The 26,611-nt window shown below is 41.3% G+C and overlaps 2 protein-coding genes across 7 annotated transcripts in view; both read right to left on the reverse strand.

Moving 5' to 3' along the window:
• LOC129762280 (monocarboxylate transporter 12-like) overlaps positions 1-26,611 on the reverse strand; it is a 660,562-nt gene that overhangs the window by 183,465 nt on the left and 450,486 nt on the right. The window lies entirely within an intron of this gene.
• On the reverse strand, positions 1,530-2,994 carry LOC129762282 (jerky protein homolog-like). Its single transcript, XM_055760414.1, has 2 exons — positions 2,265-2,994; positions 1,530-2,115 (listed from the first exon to the last, which is right to left on the reverse strand). Exons 1-2 carry the CDS (start codon positions 2,942-2,944, stop codon positions 1,560-1,562), a joined length of 1,236 nt encoding a protein of 411 aa, XP_055616389.1. The 5' UTR covers positions 2,945-2,994; the 3' UTR covers positions 1,530-1,559.

The following is a 26,611-nucleotide window of genomic DNA, read 5'->3' on the forward strand; positions in this document are numbered from 1 at the left end:
CGATGGCAATTTGGAAGGCAAACTAGAGGGGAATGAACTCTCTGAGCTCGGAACTTTCGGCGACTGAGCAATAATCGATTGCGGGCGCATACAATATTGGATACGGAAATATCCTACTGATGGGGAAGAATAATCTTCTGAAGCTATCCTGTTAATTGCGATTGATTGAAAAACCACAAAACCAAATGTATTTGGTCACAGTGTTACATGGATAGAAAACATTCAATTAAACTCTTTCACATGAATATATTTTGAAAATTCCCAAAGGAACTGGCAGATTATTTTCAGTAACGATTAGATATTTCCACATTTTCCTCGATACTGGAAGCCCACCATTGGTTAATGCCAACTCGAAAACCACCTGTTAATAGCACTTGATTGAAACATATTTGGTCACAGTGTAACATGGATAGAAAACATTCAATTAAACTCTTTCACATGAATATATTTGGAAAATTCCCAGAGGAACTGGCAGATTATTCTCAGTAACGATTAGATATTTCCACATTTTCCTCGATACTGGAAGCCCACCAGTGGTTAATGCCAACTCGATAACCACCTGTTAATAGCCGCGCGTGTATGTGTGTGTAGCGATGTCTTCCCAGGGAACCGTTTGTGGCATCACTCTCCTCCTGATAGGTTCCCTTCTGGCATAGGATGCACAAACAGGCTCTTGGTGACACCGTTCATCCGCGCTTTCATGATAAATAAAGAGCTTCACCGCAACAGCGACAACATGCTCCAATCGCTGTTCAATTAGAACTGAGTGGATTTCCGAGCGCCGCTCGCTTATATACCGATTGGTGATTTCAATAGCCTGTTTTGAAAGCAATTTTAAGACTATTGAAACAAGTTTTTGGATCAAAAAGTAACAAGTATATAACGCGTAGACATTTTATCTTTCGAATGAATTGTTTATCATACCATTTCGTTCAATTGTTTAGGAGCTATTAACGCTCAAAATCTCGGTCTCCGGCGTAACGCTTTCGTTTTCGAAACTTTGATTTTACACCCCGGTATAGAAATGAAAGACGTAGTCCTACGTCTAAATGAGTGGGTTATATCTATGATATAACCGCAACAAGTGAATACAAATGTACTCGCATTTTAAGCATGCAAACAAATGTCAATCCTACTCACGATCCCTGATCCTTATACTTATGACAGACATACAGCTGTACTTGCGTTGTACTTCGAAAATTGTATGTCTGTCACCATGTACAGCGCTAGAACCATGCAAGCAACTCGGTACAATCGCTGTACCTGTACCGACCTTTTTTTTTACCGCTGTACATGGCTACAGTTGTACTGTGCGCAGCGCCATAGACGGTTAGTGGTGGGTAGCCCAACTAAATCGAAGACAAACGTCAATTCTGACAACGTAAAATTTTTTTCGAGGGGCTCGTGGATGGTGTTTTTAGGTTTAAAATAAATTTTAAATGAATCATTGAAATAAATAAAATCGAATATTATTCAACAAAAACAATATTTATTTTAAACGTTTCAAACAAAATTAAACAAACCACGTAAATTCATTTTCAACAAAATGGTAGAGTTCTTCAACATGCTCGTTTTAGCCATTCAGCTTCAGTGATTTTCGAACGTAGCGCGTTCAAACGGCATACTTCTGCAACATCATGCTTCATATAGCGAACTAGGCAATCAATTGACTTGATTGCATCGCCAAAATCAGGATCTCCGGTACTAGTAATGGAAGTATCAAACGAATTACTTCCATCTTCTGTGTCTACCAACCATTCTTCTTGCATTTCAGGTTGATCTTTCTTGAGAACTGATGACAAAATCTCGTCATCAGAGAACACTTCACTGGTTACCCAATCTGGATTATGATCACCATCATACACCTGATCTTTGATCCACAGATCAATATCTTGCTCAGATGTTTTTGTTCCTGCCAAACTGTCAATCCTGGACACAAGCGCTTTGAAGTCATCATCGGCCGCTTTCGAGTCTACATTAACAGCATCCTCCGGCAAACCATCGATCAATTTCTTCCACGAATTACGTATAGTTTTGTCAGATATCTCCTCCCAAGAGGTTGCCAACCACGATATACACTGTTGAAGATTAATCTTCTTCAATCGTTCTTCGAAACTAAAGAGGAAAGTACATAAATAAAACCTCAATTAGAATTTGAATTTAAATTTTGAAAAAGCACAGACGAAAAACTATCGTGCGCATAGTTTTGTGTTTATATTTGGAATTAATTACAAAAATTTAATGTTTAATATTTGGAAATTTACCTTAAGTGTTCGTTTTCCAGAATTAATGCGAGCATCAGTTTTCTTTTATACTTTCGCTTGATTGCATTGATGACCGATTGGTCCATCGGCTGGCATTCAGCAGTTACATTTGGTGGGAGGTAGATCACTTGAATCAGTCCATCGTCACTCTGTAGAGATTCGTCAACGTCATAATGACTGGTGCAATTATCAAGAACCAGCAATGCCTTTGGCTCCAATCCTCTCTCGGCCGAAAATTTTCGAACAGCGGGGACAAACTCTTCGTGGAACCATTGACGGAACAACAGTCTGGTCATCCAAGCCTTTTTGGAATGATTATATGAAACGGGAAGTTCTTCGATGTTGATTCCTCGTGGTTTTGCAGCAGTGCAAATGAAATACAACGGAAGCTTTAGGGAACCATCTATGTTGGAGCAAGGCATAAACGTATACCTTGTCTTGTTTTGCTTCCGTCCGCTTGCCACGGTCTCATCACAGGTAACGACAGAGCGTGTGGCTAGGAGCTTGATGAACAAGGCAGATTCATCTGCATTAAAGACTTGGGATAGTGATAGCTGCATTTCCTGAATCTTCTTCTGTAGAACCTTCTTGAAATTTAGGTACGCTTCAACGTTTACCGATGCCTTTTCTCCTGTTACGGCTTTCACGCGCAATCCAAACCGCTGCTTAAAACGATGCATCCAGCCATCCGAAGCAGAAAAACCGTGCACCGCATAGAGCCCCCGGTCCTGGAACATCTTGAACAGCAGCTCCGCCTTTGCTTTAAGAATATCCACTGTCAACAAAATGTTGGACTGCCGCTGCTGTAAAATCCAGATGTAAAGAGCTTCTTCCAGCAAAGGGAACGTCTGCTCTTTCAATGTTTTTCGATTATTTACACCATATTCCTTGAACTTGTCCACCGCCTCACGAATTGCTTCTTTCTTTTGGATTATTCTCGTGACCGTAGAAGATCCTACGCCGTACTTCTTCCCAAGAAAGTCATGCGTACCACATCCTGCTTCAAAATCTTCAATTATGCGAACCTTCTCCACCAGCGTCAGGAAATTGCTCCTCCGTTTCCGGTTAACGTTCGTACCGGATCCTTGCAAACCATCCATTTTGAGCCTGGCGATCGAAATGAACGTATATTAAATCTACGCTAATTTTAATATCAAACTTCATTAAGAACTTACCAATTAATCCAACCTAGAACGAAACTCAACCACGAATGAAATAAACGTCAGTGGTGTGAAAACTTTTCTGCGTTTCCCATAACAACAAACAATCGGTGTGACCCTCGATCGATTTTCGACTTTGACAGTTCAGCCCAACGAGTGAAAGTCTTTCACAAATTGGGCTAAGAGCTTAGTGCAACGAGTGAAATTCGACTGTACCTGTACAACGCTGTACACGTACAGCGCTAGTACAGTTTTATGTCTGTCCATGGTATTAGATACTCGTACCGGAGCTCGAAGCAGAAAGAGATAAAGACACTGATTTTAAGAAAAATGAAGATAATGAAGAACATTAATGAATACAGGTGTCATCCGGAAAACGTAATTCTAAAATATGTGATCTATCCACATCTACAGAAGTCAATTTACACACAACGACAGTCAAAGTTATAGTGATGCGGTTGATTGGGCAGAATGAAACAGCTTTTTTAGCTCATGCAAAATATACGAGCTCATGAAAAAAAATACAAGAAATTGCTGTGAGAGAAGCTTTGTGACGATAGTTTCGATATATTATGTTATACTGTGTTATGATTTGTTGTATTACTTGCTTCCTCTTGAATGACACAAACATTCGCAAAGGATTTTTTTGCGTCTCAAAGTGTGTATAAGATCTCATATGGCAAATAAAACGTCTTGAATATATTCCGAGTGGCAAGCTCTTGAATGTGTGTGGCACAGTGCAAATCGGAAGAAATATGTTTAACACTCCTATACTCGCGTATTGGTCTGTCAGACCGAGAAATCAATAATTCGTTCATTTCTCAGAAAATATCAACACTACGACTTTGCGATTCTCTTTAGCTTCGTTATTCGTCGTTCGTCATCGTTTAGCGTATCGCGAGTGTTGGTACAAAGGGGACGTGTGTCACTTTTCTAACACTTTCGGTCTGACACACCGACGCGAGTATAGGAGTAACTCTTTTGGACAGGTGCCTTTTTTCATATTCTAGACTATTGTTGAATGAAATGTAAAAATTCTAATTACATATAATGCATAAGATCATTACCGGACTATTCTTATTTGATTTCAGTCCCTTTTGTAACTGGATTGAACGGATCCATATATTAACTATTCGTAGATGTATTCGTCGTTAGATTCATACGTTCAAAGGCAACATATAAATGTTTGACTTTCGTATAGTTATTCGCTAAATATAATGGTCATACATATACACACTTGTGAAAGAATTTCACTTGTGGAATAATTGTAAACAGTTAACTATAAACTAATCGGTGGCTTATGGTAGTTTTTAACAGTTACAGTTTCGGGGATATTTTATTTATAATGGATCGATAAGAAAACAAGAAAAAGAAAAGGAAGTTCCTAGAAATCCTTTTATATCATCTTTTTATGCCCCATCTAAAGAAGGCATTAATTCTTAGTTTACCAAGAAAACAGAGACAAAGAATATTAGAAATATGCAAACTTTGTATTCCAGAACCTTTATCATCTGGTAATTATCTAGAAGTTCGTTATACATCCTGAATGAAATGCATGAAATGTAAAAAATATGTTTGTTTCGAGCATGCAGTTATGCTATGTTCTGATTCTTACTCCAATAAAACTACAATCGATTAATACGTTTTTATGTTATTTTATAGCTCTATACACTTCCATGAATTATATTCAGTTGCTTACTTTCAATTGATAAGAGTGAAAAATTCGAATTTCGTTATTTGTGTTGGAGTATCAAAAATTACTCTATTTTGCGGAGGCTGAATTAGATTGACTATTAAAACATAATAAAGACGAAGAAAACATATTTTTTGGAGTTTTTACATTCAATCATACCCTCTTCTTCAAAAAATGCCAATAAAGCCTGAAAAATACACAATGGCAACATTATAGAGAAGTTCAATTTTCGGTCTGTGACACTGTGTGCGAGTATAAAGGGTGTGTCACATCAAATTGCATCACGGAAAAAACGCTGTAGAAATTCGCCCAGTAGACCGATCCTTTTCAAAATTTTAGACAGTAAAATAAAAACTATTAAATAACTTTTGGCATTTTCTTTTTATTCATACTTCGAGCCCAAGCCCGTATGCTCGCACCTTCCTCTTTACCCCGTCCATAAGGTTCTGTACAACGTCAGGTTGTAGTTTTTTTTAACAGAAATCCGATTTGACAACTTTTGGGTTCTTCCGGAGGGCCTGCTTCATAATCGCCCAATATTCCTCTATTGGGCGAAGCTCCGGCGCGTTGGGCGGGTTCATTTCCTTTGGCACGAAGGTGACCCCGTTGGCTCCGTACCACTCCAACACGTCCTTTGAATAGTGGCACGAAGCGAGATCCGGCCAGAAGATGGTCGGGCCCTCGTGCTGCTTCAATAGTGGTAGTAAGCGCTTCTGTAGGCACTCCTTAAGGTAAACCTGCCCATTTACCGTGCCGGTCATCACGAAGGGGGCGCTCCGCTTTCCGCAAGAGCAAATCGCTTGCCACACCATGTACTTTTTGGCAAACTTGGATAGTTTCTGCTTGCGAATCTCCTCCGGAACGCTGAAATTGTCCTCTGCGGAGAAGAACAACAGGCCCGGCAGCTGACGAAAGTCCGCTTTGACGTAGGTTTCGTCGTCCATTACCAGGCAATGCGGCTTCGTCAGCATTTCGGTGTACAGCTTCCGGGCTCGCGTCTTCCCCACCATGTTTTGCCTTTCGTCGCGGTTAGGAGCCTTCTGAACCTTGTATGTACGCAGGCTCTCGCGCTGCTTGGTCCGCTGGACGAATGAACTTGACAAATTCAGCTTATTGGCGACATCCCGGACCGAACTTCTCGGATCACGTCTAAACTGTTTAACTACGCGCTTGTGATCTTTTTACTGACGGAGCATCCATTTTTGCCGTTCTTCACCTTCCGGTCGATGGTTAGGTTCTCGAAGTATCGTTTTAGTACTTTGCTGATCGTGGATTGGACGATTCCCAACATCTTACCGATGTCCCGATGTGACAACTCCGGATTCTCGAAATGAGTGCACAGGATTAATTCACGACGCTCTTTTTCGTTCGACGAAATTTTTCCAAATTTACGAAAAATTGACAGTGAAGCATGGCCAACGTGATCTATACACTCTTATCTGATTATAAGCGAAAGCTGAAGATATAATTCCTAAAAATTAAATTTCTACAGCGTTTTTTCCGTGATGCAATTTGATGTGAAACACCCTTTACGTGTTATGATTTTGCACGCGAGTACAGGAGGGTTAAGAAGAAAAACAGATTCTTCATTAGGAAGAAAAATCTGTTTCGAATAAATCACGTTCCAATTATATCACGCGTTATTTTTTTCTGAGCGTAATATAATCGAGACGTTACTGTACTTGAATATATACTTGTAGATATGAGGTCTTATTAGCCCCATCCATTGGAATACATGAATCGTTTGTCGTAACTACATTTGTTTGACGTAAGACTACGTCTTTGATTTCTATATAGGGGGGTCATCCTGAGAAAATTGTAACGATTCATTAGAAGTTTTCAAATGCATTTAACGCAGGGTACTGCTTAGAGTTTGAAGACCACCAAACGTAAGGAACGCGATTGCGATCGATTCGAAATGTTTTCGTATAACAGTCGATTTCATTAGTAATGGATCCTAAACGGAAACCTAATTGAAGAAATATCTATGGCAAAAGGTGGAGAGATATTTAATAAATACGTTTGGAAGTGATACTATCCTAGACCAGCTGGCGGGCGCCTAGGAATACCTACGCGGACGACCGATAGACCGCGGACTACCGTTTGGCCATCCCTTATATATACCATTAACCCTTTAACGGTACTGGCAACTATATTGCCAACAACAAAAAATATTGTTTTTGCTGCGCTTGAAATATTCTTTCAATATTTTACATAGCCAAAACCTTCTAAAGGTATCTAGCAATACTCCTAATTTTTTTGGGCTGTTAAAAATGTACGATATCAATTTGGGAGTCATTTTTATGTAACAAAACCACGATTTTAGAGCGCCGGCTGAAAATTCTGTTTAAATTCGTTGAAAATGCAACAAGTTGAAAAGTTTTCCAATGTAAACGTACTATTTAGGATCTACTGTTTAAGATCATGCACTTTTTTCAATAAAATAAATGGTGTACTTGATGAAAAATTTAAATTTAATTTTTTTCTTTAACCCTTTCATTACGGCAGTGTGCTCCGCCAAAGTGCTACCCCTGTACGGAGTACTGCGCCGAAAAGTATGCACATCGCGCTGGTGTGATCGAAGAGCAGTATGAATTTCAGGTCGTCTAAAGACGACGCTCGTACACACAGCTCGTCGCGCGGATGTCGTCTATAGACGACGCTCGTAACGAAAGGGTTAAAACTCTATGAAAAAAACAGGTATTTTCGCTGCACTAGAAATATTGTAAATCGCTGGAATAATCGGTATCGCAGGACTAGAAATATTGTTTTGATTTTTGCATAACCAAAGGCGCAATAAATGAAGTGTTTTGGGGTTAACGGGCAGTGGCAACTGTATTGCCACCAATTTTGACGTAGGACTACGTCTTTCATTTATATACCGGGGTGTAAAAACAAAATTTCGAAAACGAAAGCGTTACGCCGGAGACCGAGATTTTGAGTGTTAATAGCTCCTTAACAACTGAACGAAATGGTATGATAAACACTTCATTCGAAAGATAAAATGTCTACGCGTTCTATACTTGTTACTTTCTGATCCAAAAACTTGTTTCAATAGTCTTAAATTTGCTTTCAAAACAGGCTATTGAAATCACCAATCGGTATATAAGCGAGCGCCGCTCGGAAATCCACTCAGTTCTAATTGAACAGCGGTTGGAGCATGTTGTCGCTGTTGTGGTGAAGCTCTTCATTTATCATGAAAGCGTGGATGAACGGTGTCACCAAGAGCCTGTTTGTGCACCTTAGTCCAGAAGGGAATCCATCAGGAGGAGAGTGATGCCACAAACGGTTCTCCGGGAAGATCTCGAAGCAGCCGCTACACACACATACACACACACATACACGCACGTAATTCTTTCCGTTTGGATGCCATTCAGCATCGAGAAAGATCCGGAAAAAAATCTGCCAGTTCCTCTGGGAATTTAAAAATACATTCATGTGAAAGAGTTTATTTGAATGTTTTCTGTCCATGGAAAACTGTGACCAAATATGTTTCAATCGAGTGCTATTAACAGATGGTTATCGAGTTAGCATGAACCACTGGTGGGCTTCCAGTATCGAGGAAAATGTGGAAATATCCAATCGTTACTGAAAATAATCTGCCAGTTCCTCTGGGAATTTAAAATTACATCCATGTTTATTTTAATGTTTTCTATCCATGTAACACTGTGAACGATTCTGAAGATTATTCTTCCCCATCGGTAGGATATTTCCGTATCAAATATTGGATGCATAAAACCTTGTGCCTCCAACGTAACGCTCTCGTAAATGAATTCAGATTCAACTACAAACAAATGATCTATAAATCAACGATAGTCCTACGTCACCCTTGCGGTTATACCATAGATATAACCCACTTCCTGTTTTTTCAACTGTTTTGATAGTTAAAATTTCTTCAAAGGTAAATATGTGTTCTTCCTCGTGTAAGGATTATGTTCTCTGAAGTTGAAGACGATCCCTTGCTTAGTTCTCACGCCCCGTTAAAGGGTTAAACGGCAAATTTATCCAGCAATTTTTAGAGAACTAGAGAACAATTTAACGAACAAGAGAAGTATGTTTTGCGAACGAATCCGAAGGTGAATAATGTATTATGCATTTTTGGTTTCAGTATGGTTCCCGTGAATGTTGTATGCAATACAAAATTGTGTGCAATAATTCGTCGTTTTGAATAAATTAGACATCTAGTCAATGTGTAGGATCTAGGATTTGGCGATCTTTATTAATTTTTATATTTATAATGTCACATCAAAAATGTTTAAAGTCCAGAAAAAATCCAGGATATTGTGCCGTCAAGGAGCAAGGAGTCTCGAGTAAAAAGGAATTAATTTTGCTTTGGTGAAAGCTCTCCCACGGCAACTGGAAGGTGACCAAGCATTCAGTGTTATTATCAAGAAGCACTTGATCCACAAGTCTTCTTTTTTGTGTGGTTTTGTTAAAATGAGTACAATCAAGTCGTGGCTTAGGGGGTCTCCGTAGCCACATTGGTTGCGCGTTCGCTTAGTAAGCGATCGACCGTGAGTTCAAAACTCAGGGCCCTCATTGACCATCTTTGTGTTGTTACAGAATAGCTACGTCCACGCAACAATCATCAGCGATGGAGATCGATCCACGGTCGAAATAAGATCGATTCATCCATACAACTGCTCTGCTCTGCCAGACACATCGGGCTACTGTTCTATAAATAACTCAACAATGAACAATCAACTGTCTCTGCTGTTCGGTGGTCCAACTGGATAATGAAAGAACAGAAAGAATAACTCTTACGCCTAAATGGCTACTGCGTGAATGTACCATATGTAATGGTATAGAAGGAATACTGGCGAATGGCAACTGTGTAATGTGCTAATTATAGATATGATAACCATGTGACATGTACACGATTAAAATTCGGCTCTGTTACAGCTAAAAATGCTAATGAGCCTTAAATAAATAAATGGAATAAAAAAAAAAGTCGTGGCTTCAGTACTTAGTTACAACACCCCTCTATCGACGTAATGGATTTACTTATCAAGATACCAACCAAGTGGAAATCCAACACCTCCGGAGGATTCGATCGAGCTCGAGTCCATCGACCCAGAAAATAAAATCGAACTATTGCTTGGCCAACAGCAAACGCTCTTGTGGAACGAAGACACATGTTTAGAAATCGTTCCCGGCCAATATAGGATACCGCTGTCTATAATTTATAATGAACATGCAGGAGAGCTTAGAAAATACATCTTACCAATCCAATTGCTACAACTTGTTTGACGGATATCAGTACATACAACAAAAGTTAAAATAACAGTTTTATGAACAATGAAAAGAATTACACTGGTAAAAAACAATTGTTCCCAACAATCACGGTCCTACGTCAAACTTACATCTGTGTCCCTAGGCTCAGACCCTACTACTTTTTGCAGAAGGAGGCTCCCCAAATGATACTAGCAAGAACTACGATGTGGCAATAGCTCAGTCAACGTTCTCCAAAGTGCCTGACGAGATGCTGATTGTCTTCGAAACAAATATTTGTCCAAAGTGGATAAACTTTATGATGACGCGACAGAAAAGAGAGATGCAGAACGATTTTGACGTAGGACTACGTCTAACCGGAAGATATAGGGGGTGAAATGGAAATCTAGGCACTGAACAAGTAGGAAAAAATGCAAGATTTGGAACGTTTATAACTCGAGCATTTCTCAATAGATCGCAAAGGTTTTTGCATCAATTGATAGGAAATATATCTACGCATCTATCATAACGAATAACATTTAATTTTTCTTGAGATAAATAATTGAATAATTGTGAAATATCAAGCATTGTCCAATTGCACTATGTGCCCATTTCTGATTGGTCCATTTTGTGCTCCTCAAATCGTACCGACCAATACGGGCAACCAGAGCAGCAGCGAAATAGAATGAAGCACGATTGGAAAGGAAAAAAAAAAAATGAACGAAACATTGGTCGCAGTCTCACACATGCGTAATTCTCGAGCCAGCCAGTCAGCTTAAAAATCCCCGCTCCGCTGCCGTAACGATCATTCTTTGTGTGGACACCGACTGGACAACATCGTTGCTGGACGAGCTGGACGGCGAGGGATCGAGTGCCTTTCTCAAGGCAAGAGGGTGGAGGTGGTAGCGCTGGAGTAGAGTAGAGTTTTCAAAGGGGTACACCACATCAGTTCGCATCACAACACATCAACGAACCAACCCAAGCAGCCATGTCTGGACATGGACAAGGAGGAAAAGTGAAGGGAAAGGCAGAATCCCGCTCGAACCGTGTTGGTCTCGAGTTCCCCGCAAGGGTAGCTAGGCCGAGCGCGTTAGTACCAGTGCACCAGTCCACCTAGCCGGCGTTATATAGTTTCGGCCGCCGAAGTGATCGAGTTAGCTGGCAAAGCTGCTCGCGACGATAAGAAAACCCGCATTCGGAACAGAACACATTCGGTTCGGTGGACATCAAGACAACAGGCAGTTGCAGCGAGCGGCGAGTGGCAAACGCAATCGCAAAACGGCAGCTGGTAGCAGAAGAAAACAGGAAGTGGGTTATATCTATGGTATAACCGCAAGGGTGACGTAGGACTAGCGTTGATTTAGAGATCATTTGTTTGAAGTTGAATCTAAATCCATCCTGAATGAATGGATAAATAAATATTTTGGTGACTTCAAAAACGAGAGCGCTACGTTGGAGGCTCAAGGTTTTTCATGTTATGCATCCAATATTGGATACGAAAATTTTCTACTGATGGGGAAGAATAATTTTCAGAAGCTTTCCTGTTAATTGCGATTGATTGAAAAATCACAAAACCAAATGTATTTGATTGCAGTGTTATATGGATAGAAAACATTAGAATAAACTATTTCGCTTCAATGTATTTTTCAATTCCCAGGGGAACTGGCAGAGTATTTTTCAGCAACAATTAATTCTTTTCAGATTTTCCTCGATACTCGAAGCCCACCAGTGGTTAATACTAACTCGATAACCACCTGTTAATAGCACTTGATTGAAAAATATTTGGTCGCTGTGTTATATGGTTAGAAAACATTAACATAAACTCTTTCGCATCAATGTATTTTTCAATTCCCAGGGAACTGGCAGATTATTTTTCAGCAACGATTAGATCTTTCCGGAATTTTCTCGATGCTGAATGGCATCCAAACGAAAATATTCCTTTCAGTTTGGTCTGTAAAAAACTTTTCTGAACTCTTATCCATCAAATTTGGAGCCCTGAAAAGGGCCGTTGATTATATGCTAAGCTAATATAGCACGCTCTCCACGGATACGATGGGCCAGCTGGATGTCCTTGGGCATGATGTGACGCGTTTTGCATGGATAGCACACAGATTGGTATCTTCGAATAGGCCTCCTGCAGCGTCATAACCGCGGAACTTTGAAAGCGCAAATCGGTTTTGAAGTCCTGAGCAATTCCACGAATCAAATGCTGCAAAGGTAGATGGCGGATCAGCAATTCGGTCGACTTCTGATAGCGACGAATTTCACGCAAAGTTCCCGGTCGATAGCGATGTGGTCACACTCCTCGCGGCTGGTGCACTTATCCGAGCTGCTTTCGTGGTGCCTTACCACCGAAAGACTAACGAGCTGTTTGCTTGGTCCCACACAAACGAGTCCTCACGGTGCGAGAGTAGAGTAAGAAATGAACGAAAGCAAAGGAAGCATCATATTATAAACCAAAAAAGTATAAAATGTAAACCCCACCCTTATTATATTCGTAGCTTACTCTGAGAGAGAAACGAATAACATCGAAGTAAGTATACAGTAAGCTTATATAATAAAGAGGGTGGGGTTTACATTCTGGACTTTTATGGCTTATAATAAGATGCTTCCTTTGCTTTCGTTCATTTCTTACTCTACTCTCGCACCGTGAGGACTCGTTTGTGTGGGACCAAGCACACAGCTCGTTAGTCTTTCGGTGGTAAGGCACCACGAAAGCAGCTCGGATAAGTGCACCAGTCGCGAGGAGTGTGACCACATCGCTATCGACCGGGAACTTTGCGTGAAATTCGTCGCTATCAGAAGTCGACCGAATTGCTGATCCGCCATCTACCTTTGCAGCATTTGATTCGTGGAATTGCTCAGGACTTCAAAACCGATTTGCGCTTTCAAAGTTCCGCGGTTATGACGCTGCAGGAGGCCTATTCGAAGATACCAATCTGTGTGCTATCCATGCAAAACACGTCACATCATGCCCAAGTACATCCAGCTGGCCCATCGTATCCGAGGAGAGCGTGCTATTAGCTTAGCATAAAATCAACGGCCCTTTTCAGGGTTCCAAATTTGATGGATAAGAGTTCAGAAAAGTTTTTTGCAGGCCGAACCGAAGAAGCATTTAACGAAAATCGTTGTGTCGATGATAATTCGATACCGATAAGTGCCATGGATATGGATTTGATAATGAAGAATATGAAATATATGACATGATGTAGTGAATATATCCCCATATCAAAGAAATCACTTTGATGAGACTGTTTGCCGTTTGTTGTTTTTAATTGTTGGGACGAGGGGATTATTTTTGCTGAGTAAATTCCAAGAAAAAATCCATCCCTTCTTTAAGCGTGATTCATTCTGCTTCGGATCATTTCATACAAATTTCATACAAAAGATAAAGTGTCCAAGAGTTATATGATTGCTATCTATTGACTTGAAAAATTGTTTCAATAGCTTAATAATAGCTTCGAAAACAGGTTATTGAAATCATTCGTATCCGTATGTAGCGCGCCCTCTTGGAAACCCATTAATCTTATTGGAATGAGAGATGGGGAAGCTCATACTCACGTTTATGCATTATGCTGTACTCTTCCAATTAATTTCGTTTTTGCAGGCCGAACTGAAAAATTTTCAGTCGAGTTAACTCTCTTTTACAGTAATGTTTTTGAATCCGGACGCTTTTTAATCCGGACACTTTGCATTACATTCAATATCATATCACAGCCATAACATTTTTGACGTAGGACTACGTCTAACCGGAAGATATAGGGGGTGAAATGGAAATCTAGGCACTGAACAAGTAGGAAAAAATGCAAGATTTGGAACGCTTATAACTCGAGCATTTCTCAATAGATCGCAAAGGTTTTTGCATCAATTGATAGGAAATATATCTACGCATCTATCATAACGAATAACATTTCATTTTTCTTGAGATAAATAATTGAATAATTGTGAAATATCAAGCATTGTCCAAATACACTATGTGCCCATTTTTGATTGGTCCATTTTGTGCTCCTCAAATCGTACCGACCAAAACGGGCAACCAGAGCAGCAGCGAAATAGAATGAAGCACGATTGGAAAGGAAAAAGAAAAAAATGAGGGAAACATTGGTCGCAGTCTCACACATGCGTAATTCTCGAGCCAGCCAGTCAGCTTAAAAATCCCCTCTCCGCTGCCGTAACGATCATTCTCATCCGAACCGTACACCACATCGTTTCGCATCACCTCACATCAACAAACCAACACAAGCAGCCATGGTTGGATATGGCAAAGGAGGAAAAGTGAAGGGAAAGGCAAAATCCCGCTCGAACCTTGATCTGGAGTTCCCGCTCGTGTTGATCTGGAGTTCCCCGCAAGGGTAGCTAGGTAGCTAGGTGTACCAGTCCACCTAGCCGGCGTTATATAGCTTCGGCCGCCGAAGTGATCGAGTTAGCTGGCAAAGCTGCTCGCGACGATAAGAAAACCTGCATTCGGAACAGAACACATTCGGTTCGGCGGACATCAAGACAACAGGCAGTTGCAGCGAATGGCGAGTGGCAAACGCAATCGCAAAACGGCATCAGGTAGCAGAAGAAAAAAGTTTGTTCTTTATACAAACTGCTTTGGCGGCAAATCCAGAACAAGGCGGCATCGAGGGCGTTCGAAATGGTTTTTTTCAAAACCACGAGTACTAAGTTTTCTAAATTGGAACCATTCCATAAAACAAGGCGCTTTTCAGGGCCATTAAACCTTCCAAAAAAGAGTTTAGGAAATAAAGTTCAATGCTTTCTAAAACATTATCCAAAATAATAATAAAACACAAATTGATGTTTTCATAATTTGTTTGCCAGGATTTGATGAGTATGTGAATTTGGCAGTTGTTCTGAGCTTATTGATAGTTAGGGACTTTCCTGATTATTCAATTTTCACCAATTCTTAAATTGTTTCCAGATTTAAAGTACAGTAATCTATAATTAGTTCGACATTTAGCTAATTGGACGGACATGTAATGCGACTTATTTAGTTGGACATTTTTGTAAACATAGAGATCCAAATTATGACCCCACATTGAAAGTCGACACTGTACCACTGTCATCGCAAATGTTCAATTACAGGTTAAAATTACCTCCAATCCGGCACTGAGTGGTGGTAATGCGACGTGCCATTGAATGTAATTTACTGTAAAATATGTCACAAGCTGGATGGGAAAAAATTTTCCAACTGTGAAAGCTGTGGCGAGTGACAACAAATCGCTAAACAGGAAGGTTTAGCCGAACAAGATTGGGATATCGAGTGATAACAAAACAATAAACTCTTTAGACTTTTTGTGATCCTGAAAAGGACCCTTTTTAGTCTGTATGTTAATCCAACGAGCGAACAAATTGTAATGAATGTATTTTTTTGCCATCGCTCCCTTTTAACGCTCATTCGTTCGTCTCGTTGGACCCGCCCCTTTGGCTGAGTCTGCCGATTTGTCTCTATCCTGTGAGTGTGTACCGCTAGAGTATAAAACACGCGGAACCCAAAAAAATATCTTATTTTCTTTCAAACCGTAAACCCGTGTGGTTGTACGGCATCGGCATCGTGTACTCATCAAAGGAGGAAAAGAGAAGGGAAAGGCAAAATCCCGCTCGAACCGTGGTGGTCTGCAATTTCCCGTAGGTGTATCCGCCAATTGCACCGGAAAAGGTTGCTAGGTCGAGCGCGTTAGTACCTGTGTACCAGTCCACCTAGCCGGCGTTATATAGTTTCGGCCGCCGGAGTGATCGAGTTAGCTGGCTTAGGTGCTCGCGACGATAAGAAAACCTGCATTCGGAACAGAACACATTCGGTTCGGCGGACATCAAGACAACAGGCAGTTGCAGCGAATGGCGAGTGGCAAACGCAATCGCAAAACGGCATCAGGTAGCAGAAGAAAAAAGTTTGTTCTTTATACAAACTGCTTTGGCGGCAAATCCAGAACAAGGCGGCATCGAGGGCGTTCGAAATGGTTTTTTTCAAAACCACGAGTACTAAGTTTTCTAAATTGGAACCATTCCATAAAACAAGGCGCTTTTCAGGGCCATTAAACCTTCCAAAAAAGAGTTTAGGAAATAAAGTTCAATGCTTTCTAAAACATTATCCAAAATAATAATAAAACACAAATTGATGTTTTCATAATTTGTTTGCCAGGATTTGATGAGTATGTGAATTTGGCAGTTGTTCTGAGCTTATTGATAGTTAGGGACTTTCCTGATTATTCAATTTTCACCAATTCTTAAATTGTTTCCAGATTTAAAGTACAGTAATCTATAATTAGTTCGACATTTAGCTAATTGGACGGACATGTAATGCGACTTATTTAGTTGGACATTTTTGTAAACATAGAGATCCAAATTATGACCCCACATTGAAAGTCGACACTGTACCACTGTCATCGCAAATGTTCAATTACAGGTTAAAATTACCTCCAATCCGGCACTGAGTGGTGGTAATGCGACGTGCCATTGAATGTAATTTACTGTAAAATATGTCACAAGCTGGATGGGAAAAAATTTTCCAACTGTGAAAGCTGTGGCGAGTGACAACAAATCGCTAAACAGGAAGGTTTAGCCGAACAAGATTGGGATATCGAGTGATAACAAAACAATAAACTCTTTAGACTTTTTGTGATCCTGAAAAGGACCCTTTTTAGTCTGTATGTTAATCCAACGAGCGAACAAATTGTAATGAATGTATTTTTTTGCCATCGCTCCCTTTTAACGCTCATTCGTTCGTCTCGTTGGACCCGCCCCTTTGGCTGAATCTGCCGATTTGTCTCTATCCTGTGAGTGTGTACCGCTAGAGTATAAAACACGCGGAACCCAAAAAAATATCTTATTTTCTTTCAAACCGTAAACCCGTGTGGTTGTACGGCATCGGCATCGTGTACTCATCAAAGGAGGAAAAGAGAAGGGAAAGGCAAAATCCCGCTCGAACCGTGGTGGTCTGCAATTTCCCGTAGGTGTATCCGCCAATTGCACCGGAAAAGGTTGCTAGGTCGAGCGCGTTAGTACCTGTGTACCAGTCCACCTAGCCGGCGTTATATAGTTTCGGCCGCCGGAGTGATCGAGTTAGCTGGCTTAGGTGCTCGCGACGATAAGAAAACCTGCATTCGGAACAGAACACATTCGGTTCGGCGGACATCAAGACAACAGGCAGTTGCAGCGAATGGCGAGTGGCAAACGCAATCGCAAAACGGCATCAGGTAGCAGAAGAAAAAAGTTTGTTCTTTATACAAACTGCTTTGGCGGCAAATCCAGAACAAGGCGGCATCGAGGGCGTTCGAAATGGTTTTTTTCAAAACCACGAGTACTAAGTTTTCTAAATTGGAACCATTCCATAAAACAAGGCGCTTTTCAGGGCCATTAAACCTTCCAAAAAAGAGTTTAGGAAATAAAGTTCAATGCTTTCTAAAACATTATCCAAAATAATAATAAAACACAAATTGATGTTTTCATAATTTGTTTGCCAGGATTTGATGAGTATGTGAATTTGGCAGTTGTTCTGAGCTTATTGATAGTTAGGGACTTTCCTGATTATTCAATTTTCACCAATTCTTAAATTGTTTCCAGATTTAAAGTACAGTAATCTATAATTAGTTCGACATTTAGCTAATTGGATGGACATGTAATGCGACTTATTTAGTTGGACATTTTTGTAAACATAGAGATCCAAATTATGACCCCACATTGAAAGTCGACACTGTACCACTGTCATCGCAAATGTTCAATTACAGGTTAAAATTACCTCCAATCCGGCACTGAGTGGTGGTAATGCGACGTGCCATTGAATGTAATTTACTGTAAAATATGTCACAAGCTGGATGGGAAAAAATTTTCCAACTGTGAAAGCTGTGGCGAGTGACAACAAATCGCTAAACAGGAAGGTTTAGCCGAACAAGATTGGGATATCGAGTGATAACAAAACAATAAACTCTTTAGACTTTTTGTGATCCTGAAAAGGACCCTTTTTAGTCTGTATGTTAATCCAACGAGCGAACAAATTGTAATGAATGTATTTTTTTGCCATCGCTCCCTTTTAACGCTCATTCGTTCGTCTCGTTGGACCCGCCCCTTTGGCTGAGTCTGCCGATTTGTCTCTATCCTGTGAGTGTGTACCGCTAGAGTATAAAACACGCGGAACCCAAAAAAATATCTTACGTTCATTCTGTGTATGTCATTCGTTTCGACAACACGTGATTTTTTTCCACTCTCGCTTATAGCTAAAGACAGGTAGTTTTTAATTTTTGGTTTTTTTCCATTCTTTTTTTTACCCGCATTGGAGGTGGAATCGTCGTCACACGCTTTGGCGTGCTTGGTGGATATCGCCAAGAAAAGGAATATGGGGCGTCAGCGTTCCAGTACTTCAGCCACAGACGGCCCTTCGAAAAAGGTCCGGACTCAGTCCGCTGCCCCAGCGGATGCAGAAACAAATCAGCTGCTACAGACCAACCAATATTCGGTGCTCCCAGAGGACACTGGAAGCAACGATGCCGTCATCAAAAAGGAGCGCGTTCCCCCGCTGTTCACATCTAGGATGGACTTAGTGAAACTCGAGTCTGAGCTTTCCCAACAACATCTCAAGCCGCGATTCAAGCTGTGTAGCGTAGGCATCAAAATCGTATGCTCCAGCCTAAAGGAGTATCAACAAGTCGGAGCCTACCTGAAAACCGAAGGCGTGCAGTTTTACACACACGATATGCAAGCGGCGAAACCTCTGAAGGTGGTTTTACGTGGACTACCGCCTGTCGGCCCGGAGGAAGTTAAAACTGAGCTGTCCAATCTTGGTTTGAAACCGGAGAACGTCTTCGCGATGACTCGTCGCCCAAACAACAACACGTGGAACCAGCTGTTCCTAGTACACTTCGCCAAGGGCACCACCAACATCAGCTCGCTCAAAAACATCAGTGATTTATTCCGCGTCATTGTATCATGGGAGCTGTATCGTCCCCAGCACCGAGATGTCACACTGTGCACGAACTGCCAAAGGTTCGGACACGGTACCAAAAATTGCTACATGCAGGCTCGCTGTGGTAAATGTGCTGGGAATCATTCCACGGCGTCCTGTGGTCTGGCTGATGACCAAAAGTCGAAGTGTGCTAATTGTGACGGTGAACACCAAGCATCCAACCGATCCTGCCCTAAGCGAGCTGAATTCATCACCATCCGACAAAAGGCGACAACATCCAACCAGCCTGGTAGACGCAAGCGTAACGTTCGTCCACCACCGATTACCTCGGATGCGGAGTATCCAGCTTTCCAGCAACGCCATCAGGTCCCAAATTTACACCCGCTTCCCCTCAACAGTCAGCGTAACACCAATACATCTCCTGCTACTAATCAAATCGATGAAGCAGTCCGCAATCGTCGTTCAGCACAGCCCCGCCTCGCAGCTGCTGCCACTCAACCGAATCAAGGGCACTCCTCCACCCCTCGTATGTCATACGCTGATGTGGCCGCTGGTGCAACCACGGACAGTACGCTATTCACCACACAGGAGATGCTAACTCTCGTGTCAGAAGTCATCACAATAATGCGTACCTGCAAAACTATACCTGAGCAGCTGCAAGCGGCTTATTCACTGATTAGCAAATATGTCCCGTGAAGCTGTCAGCATTGCAAATTGGAACGCTTGCTCGCTGAGAAGCAAGCATATCGAGCTACTAGATTTCCTCAATAACAAGGAGATCGATGTTGCTGTCATCACCGAGACGCACCTTAAACCGGAAATCAACATCTTTCTTCCGGAGTTTCGGCTCCTAAGACTCGACAGAACCAGCGCAGATAAAGGGGGAGTGGCCGTTGCTGTGAGACGAAACATCGACTGCCGCCTGCTGCCGAACATTCAGCTCAAAACCATCGAAGCCATCGGTATCGAGGCTCGTACATCGATTGGGCCAATCATCATCATTGCGGCATACTGTCCTAAGCAAGTCAACATCAGGGACGGTTCAGCCGCACTGCTACGGAACGACTTGGCCAAGCTTACACGGCGGCGGGCGAAATACATCATCGCAGGAGACCTGAATGCTCGGCATGCGATTTGGGGTAACCGAAGGCAAAACCGGAACGGGATCATCCTTGCGGAGGACTTGGAGAGTGGTTATTACAATATCTTGGCGCCGAACAGTCCAACAAGAATTTCCAGATCGGGAGTTCACTCTATTCTGGACATTTTCCTGACCAACATGGCCATTTCAGAGGATCCACTCGTCTTCGAGGAACTGTCATCCGACCACTTCCCGGTGGTGCTTAAGTTGGGTGCCTCTGCTGATACGGTGGCCAATCATTCCCGACGAAACTATCACCGAGCAAATTGGGGCGAGTTCCAACATGTTGTTGATAACAACATCACTCCCAATCAGCCTTTAGATTCTCCGGAGAATATTGACCTGGCGCTGGAATCCTTTCAACGAGCGATTACCACAGCTCGTGACAGGGCGGTTCCGCTTCAACAACATCAGGTGAGTACCTCTCTCCAAATAGATAGCACAACCAAACACATCATTCGTTTACGAAATATGTATCGACGTCAGTACCAGCGTACTGGCGATCGGAACAAAAAGATAACGTATACCAATCTGACTAGGGTAATCCAGGATAGGATTCGAGAGCTTCGAAATAGAGAATTTCGTGATAAACTCCGTCAAATTCCTCCTCATTCGAAACCCTTCTGGTCTTTGACTAAAGTTCTAAAAAAGAAACCAAAGCCTGTGCCTCCGCTTTTCTCATCTGGAGGTCCACATGAAGGTAACATTTTATTAACACCCATAGAAAAAACGAATGCGTTGGGGCAACAGTTTGTGTCGTCTCACAACCTCGGGCATAACATCATCAGTCCTCACGAGCATGACGTCATTGAGGGAGTCTCTGTGGTCGAACGATCAGAAAGTTTTATTCCGGAGGGGTCAGAAGTCACTGCTGATGAGCTGATTGGTCTTATCAGAGGATCAAAGAACATGAAGGCCCCCGGTTTTGACAACACTTTTAACATCGAGCTCAAGCATTTGAGCCACGGCTCATTTGCTTTTGTAGCAAAAATTTTAAATAGATGCTGGGAGCTTAACTACTTCCCTTCTGTGTGGAAGTTAGCAAAAGTCATCCCAGTCCTGAAACCGGGAAAAGATCCTTCTGTCCCCAAGAGTTACCGACCCATCAGTTTACTCTCTGCCCTCTCCAAGCTTTTCGAGAAGTGTATTCAATCCCGAATTCTTTCTTTCGCAGATGAACATGGTATCTTTCCTGAGGAACAGTTTGGGTTCCGTAAGGGAAGATCCACCATACATCAACTCACTAGAGTTGTTAACATCATTCAGCGGAACAAGTCGGTATCCAAGACGACAGCAATGGCGCTCTTGGACATTGAAAAGGCCTTCGACAACGTATGGCATGATGGTCTGGTGTTCAAGCTACATCAATACAATTTTCCGATGTATTTGATAAAGATAATTAAAAATTATCTCTCTGATAGATCATTCCGGGTGTCCCTGTATAATGTGTGTTCAGAGCAATTCAACATAAATGCAGGTGTGCCCCAAGGAAGTATCCTTGGGCCCATTTTATATAACATATACACTGCAGACATTCCACCGCTTCCCGGTGATGGAACACTGTCTCAATTTGCTGATGACACCGCGATTATGTTTAAGGGTCGTATAATCAGCGCTCTGACTCGCAAACTACAGTGCGGTCTGGATGCTTTAACAGAATATTACGCAAGTTGGAAAATTGTAATCAATGCGGGGAAGACCCAGACTATCCTTTTCCCGCATTCAAGGTCTCCTAAACTTGTTCCCACTGACAACGTGAGAATTCGGTTCGGAGACTCCCTTATTGAATGGTCCAAAGAAGTCACCTATTTAGGACTCACATTAGACAGTCATCTAATTTTCAAATCTCACGTTGATAAAACCGTCAACAAATGTAACATTTTACTTCGGTTCTTGTATCCTTTAATTTGCAGGAACTCGAAACTTTGTTTAAAGAATCAGATGGCTGTCTATAAACAGATATTCTATCCTGCCATTGAATATGCGGTTCCTGTTTGGAAGGGCTGTGCCCGGACACACAAACTGAAACTCCAACGCGTTCAAAACAAGATTCTTAAAATCATACTGAATTTGTCACCCTGGACGAGAACAACGGAGGTTCATGAAAGAGCCTGTCTGGATACCCTAGAAGTAAAGTTTGACAACGTCATACAAAAATTTGGAGAGAGGTGCTCCTCTTCCGTGCATGAAATTGTACGGAATTTGTATATAGTAGTTTAAGGTCTTAGGTTAAGTAGGTAGTTTTATTATAACAATTAAAAAAATACAAATGTTTATCATTAAAAAAAAAAATTAGATATAGTAAAAACAAACAGTACCTAGCATTCTATTATGCAAATTAAGATGAACAAAGATGTGAAGCGTTAGCTGGCCAATTAAAATGTATAGAACTTTGTATTAACCAAAAACGTATAAGAAATATAAATGAATTTATGCAAAAAAAAAAAAAAAAAAAAAAATATCTTATTTTCTTTCAAACCGTAAACCCGTGTGGTTGTACGGCATCGGCATCGTGTACTCATCAAAGGAGGAAAAGAGAAGGGAAAGGCAAAATCCCGCTCGAACCGTGGTGGTCTGCAATTTCCCGTAGGTGTATCCGCCAATTGCACCGGAAAAGGTTGCTAGGTCGAGCGCGTTAGTACCTGTGTACCAGTCCACCTAGCCGGCGTTATATAGTTTCGGCCGCCGGAGTGATCGAGTTAGCTGGCTTAGGTGCTCGCGACGATAAGAAAACCTGCATTCGGAACAGAACACATTCGGTTCGGCGGACATCAAGACAACAGGCAGTTGCAGCGAATGGCGAGTGGCAAACGCAATCGCAAAACGGCATCAGGTAGCAGAAGAAAAAAGTTTGTTCTTTATACAAACTGCTTTGGCGGCAAATCCAGAACAAGGCGGCATCGAGGGCGTTCGAAATGGTTTTTTTCAAAACCACGAGTACTAAGTTTTCTAAATTGGAACCATTCCATAAAACAAGGCGCTTTTCAGGGCCATTAAACCTTCCAAAAAAGAGTTTAGGAAATAAAGTTCAATGCTTTCTAAAACATTATCCAAAATAATAATAAAACACAAATTGATGTTTTCATAATTTGTTTGCCAGGATTTGATGAGTATGTGAATTTGGCAGTTGTTCTGAGCTTATTGATAGTTAGGGACTTTCCTGATTATTCAATTTTCACCAATTCCTAAATTGTTTCCAGATTTAAAGTACAGTAATCTATAATTAGTTCGACATTTAGCTAATTGGACGGACATGTAATGCGACTTATTTAGTTGGACATTTTTGTAAACATAGAGATCCAAATTATGACCCCACATTGAAAGTCGACACTGTACCACTGTCATCGCAAATGTTCAATTACAGGTTAAAATTACCTCCAATCCGGCACTGAGTGGTGGTAATGCGACGTGCCATTGAATGTAATTTACTGTAAAATATGTCACAAGCTGGATGGGAAGAAATTTTCCAACTGTGAAAGCTGTGGCGAGTGACAACAAATCGCTAAACAGGAAGTTTTAGCCGAACAAGATGGGGATATCGAGTGATAACAAAACAATAAACTCTTTAGACTTTTTGTGATCCTGAAAAGGACCCTTTTTAGTCTGTATGTGAATCCAACGAGCGAACAAATCGTAATGAATGTATTTTTTTGCCATCGCTCCCTTTTAACGCTCATTCGTTCGTCTCGTTGGACCCGCCCCTTTGGCTGAGTCTGCCGATTTGTCTCTATCCTGTGAGTGTGTACCGCTAGAGTATGAAAGCTGTCCCCTTTGTATAGTCCTACGTCACTCCGGTTATGTCCCCGACATTACCCACCCGTCTTTTTTCATGTTGAATTTATGCGATTAATAGTTACTAATATAGTTACTGATAGTTACTTGATAGTTACTAATCAATCGTATTAATTCAACATGCATAAAATGTTGTGGCTGCGGTATGATATTAAATGTAACGCAAAGTGTCCGGATTCAAATAAATTACTGTATACTTACTTCGATGTTATTCGTTTCTCTCTCAGGCTAAGCTACGAATATAATAAAGAGGGTGGGGTTTACATTTTATACTTTTATGGTTTATAATATGATGCTTCCTTTGCTTTCGTTCATTTCTTACTCTACTCTCGCACCGTGAGGACTCGTTTGTGTGGGACCAAGCACACAGCTCGTTAGTCTTTCGGTGGTAAGGCACCACGAAAGCAGCTCGGATAAGTGTACCAGTCGCGAGGAGTGTGACCACATCGCTATCGACCGGGAACTTTGCGTGAAATTCGTCGCTATCAGAAGTCGACCGAATTGCTGATCCGCCATCTACCTTTGCAGCATTTGATTCGTGGAATTGCTCAGGACTTCAAAACCGATTTGCGCTTCCAAAGTTCCGCGGTTATGACGCTGCAGGAGGCCTATTCGAAGATACCAATCTGTGTGCTATCCATGCAAAACGCGTCACATCATGCCCAAGGACATCCAGCTGGCCCATCGTATCCGTGGAGAGCGTGCTATATTAGCTTAGCATATAATCAACGACCCTTTTCAGGGCTCCAAATTTGATGGATAAGAGTTCAGAAAAGTTTTTTGCAGGCCGAACTGAAATGAGCATTTAGCGAAAATCGTGGTGTCAATGATAACTCGATACCGATAGGGGCCATGGATATTGGATTTGATAATGAAGAATATGAAATATATGACATGATGTAGTGAATATATCCCCATATCAAAGAAATCACTTTGATGAGACTGTTTGCCGTTTGTTGTTTTTAATTGTTGGGACGAGGGGATTATTTTTGCTGAGTAAATTCCAAGAAAAAATCCATCCCTTCTTTAAGCGTGATTCATTCTGCTTCGGATCATTTCATACAAATTTCATACAAAAGATAAAGTGTCCAAGAGTTATATGATTGCTATCTATTGACTTGAAAAATTGTTTCAATAGCTTAATAATAGCTTCGAAAACAGGTTATTGAAATCATTCGTATCCGTATGTAGCGCGCCCTCTTGGAAACCCATTAATCTTATTGGAATGAGAGATGGGGAAGCTCATACTCACGTTTATGCATTATGCTGTACTCTTCCAATTAATTTCGTTTTTGCAGGCCGAACTGAAAAATTTTCAGTCGAGTTAACTCTCTTTTACAGTAATGTTTTTGAATCCGGACGCTTTTTAATCCGGACACTTTGCATTACATTCAATATCATATCACAGCCATAACATTTTTTTCATGTTGAATTTATGCGATTAATAGTTACTAATATAGTTACTGATAGTTACTTGATAGTTACTAATCAATCGTATTAATTCAACATGCATAAAATGTTGTGGCTGCGGTATGATATTAAATGTAACGCAAAGTGTCCGGATTCAAATAAATTACTGTATACTTACTTCGATGTTATTCGTTTCTCTCTCAGGCTAAGCTACGAATATAATAAAGAGGGTGGGGTTTACATTTTATACTTTTATGGTTTATAATATGATGCTTCCTTTGCTTTCGTTCATTTCTTACTCTACTCTCGCACCGTGAGGACTCGTTTGTGTGGGACCAAGCACACAGCTCGTTAGTCTTTCGGTGGTAAGGCACCACGAAAGCAGCTCGGATAAGTGTACCAGTCGCGAGGAGTGTGACCACATCGCTATCGACCGGGAACTTTGCGTGAAATTCGTCGCTATCAGAAGTCGACCGAATTGCTGATCCGCCATCTACCTTTGCAGCATTTGATTCGTGGAATTGCTCAGGACTTCAAAACCGATTTGCGCTTCCAAAGTTCCGCGGTTATGACGCTGCAGGAGGCCTATTCGAAGATACCAATCTGTGTGCTATCCATGCAAAACGCGTCACATCATGCCCAAGGACATCCAGCTGGCCCATCGTATCCGTGGAGAGCGTGCTATATTAGCTTAGCATATAATCAACGGCCCTTTTCAGGGCTCCAAATTTGATGGATAAGAGTTCAGAAAAGTTTTTTGCAGGCCGAACTGAAATGAGCATTTAGCGAAAATCGTGGTGTCAATGATAATTCGATACCGATAGGGGCCATGGATATTGGATTTGATAATGAAGAATATGAAACACATGACATTATGTAGTGAATATTTCCCCATATCGAAGAAATCACTTTGATGAAACTGCATTATAAAATTATTTGTGTACGAATGCCGCAATCGATAGGCGACTCTAATTTGCGCTGGGTTATTTCCTCGGAGGACTCGATTCCTCCTTTGAGCAATAATAATCTCTTTCTGGC

The sequence above is a fragment of the Toxorhynchites rutilus genome, chromosome 1, assembly GCF_029784135.1.
Source record: "Toxorhynchites rutilus septentrionalis strain SRP chromosome 1, ASM2978413v1, whole genome shotgun sequence".
NCBI classification, from domain to species: Eukaryota; Metazoa; Arthropoda; class Insecta; order Diptera; family Culicidae; genus Toxorhynchites; species Toxorhynchites rutilus.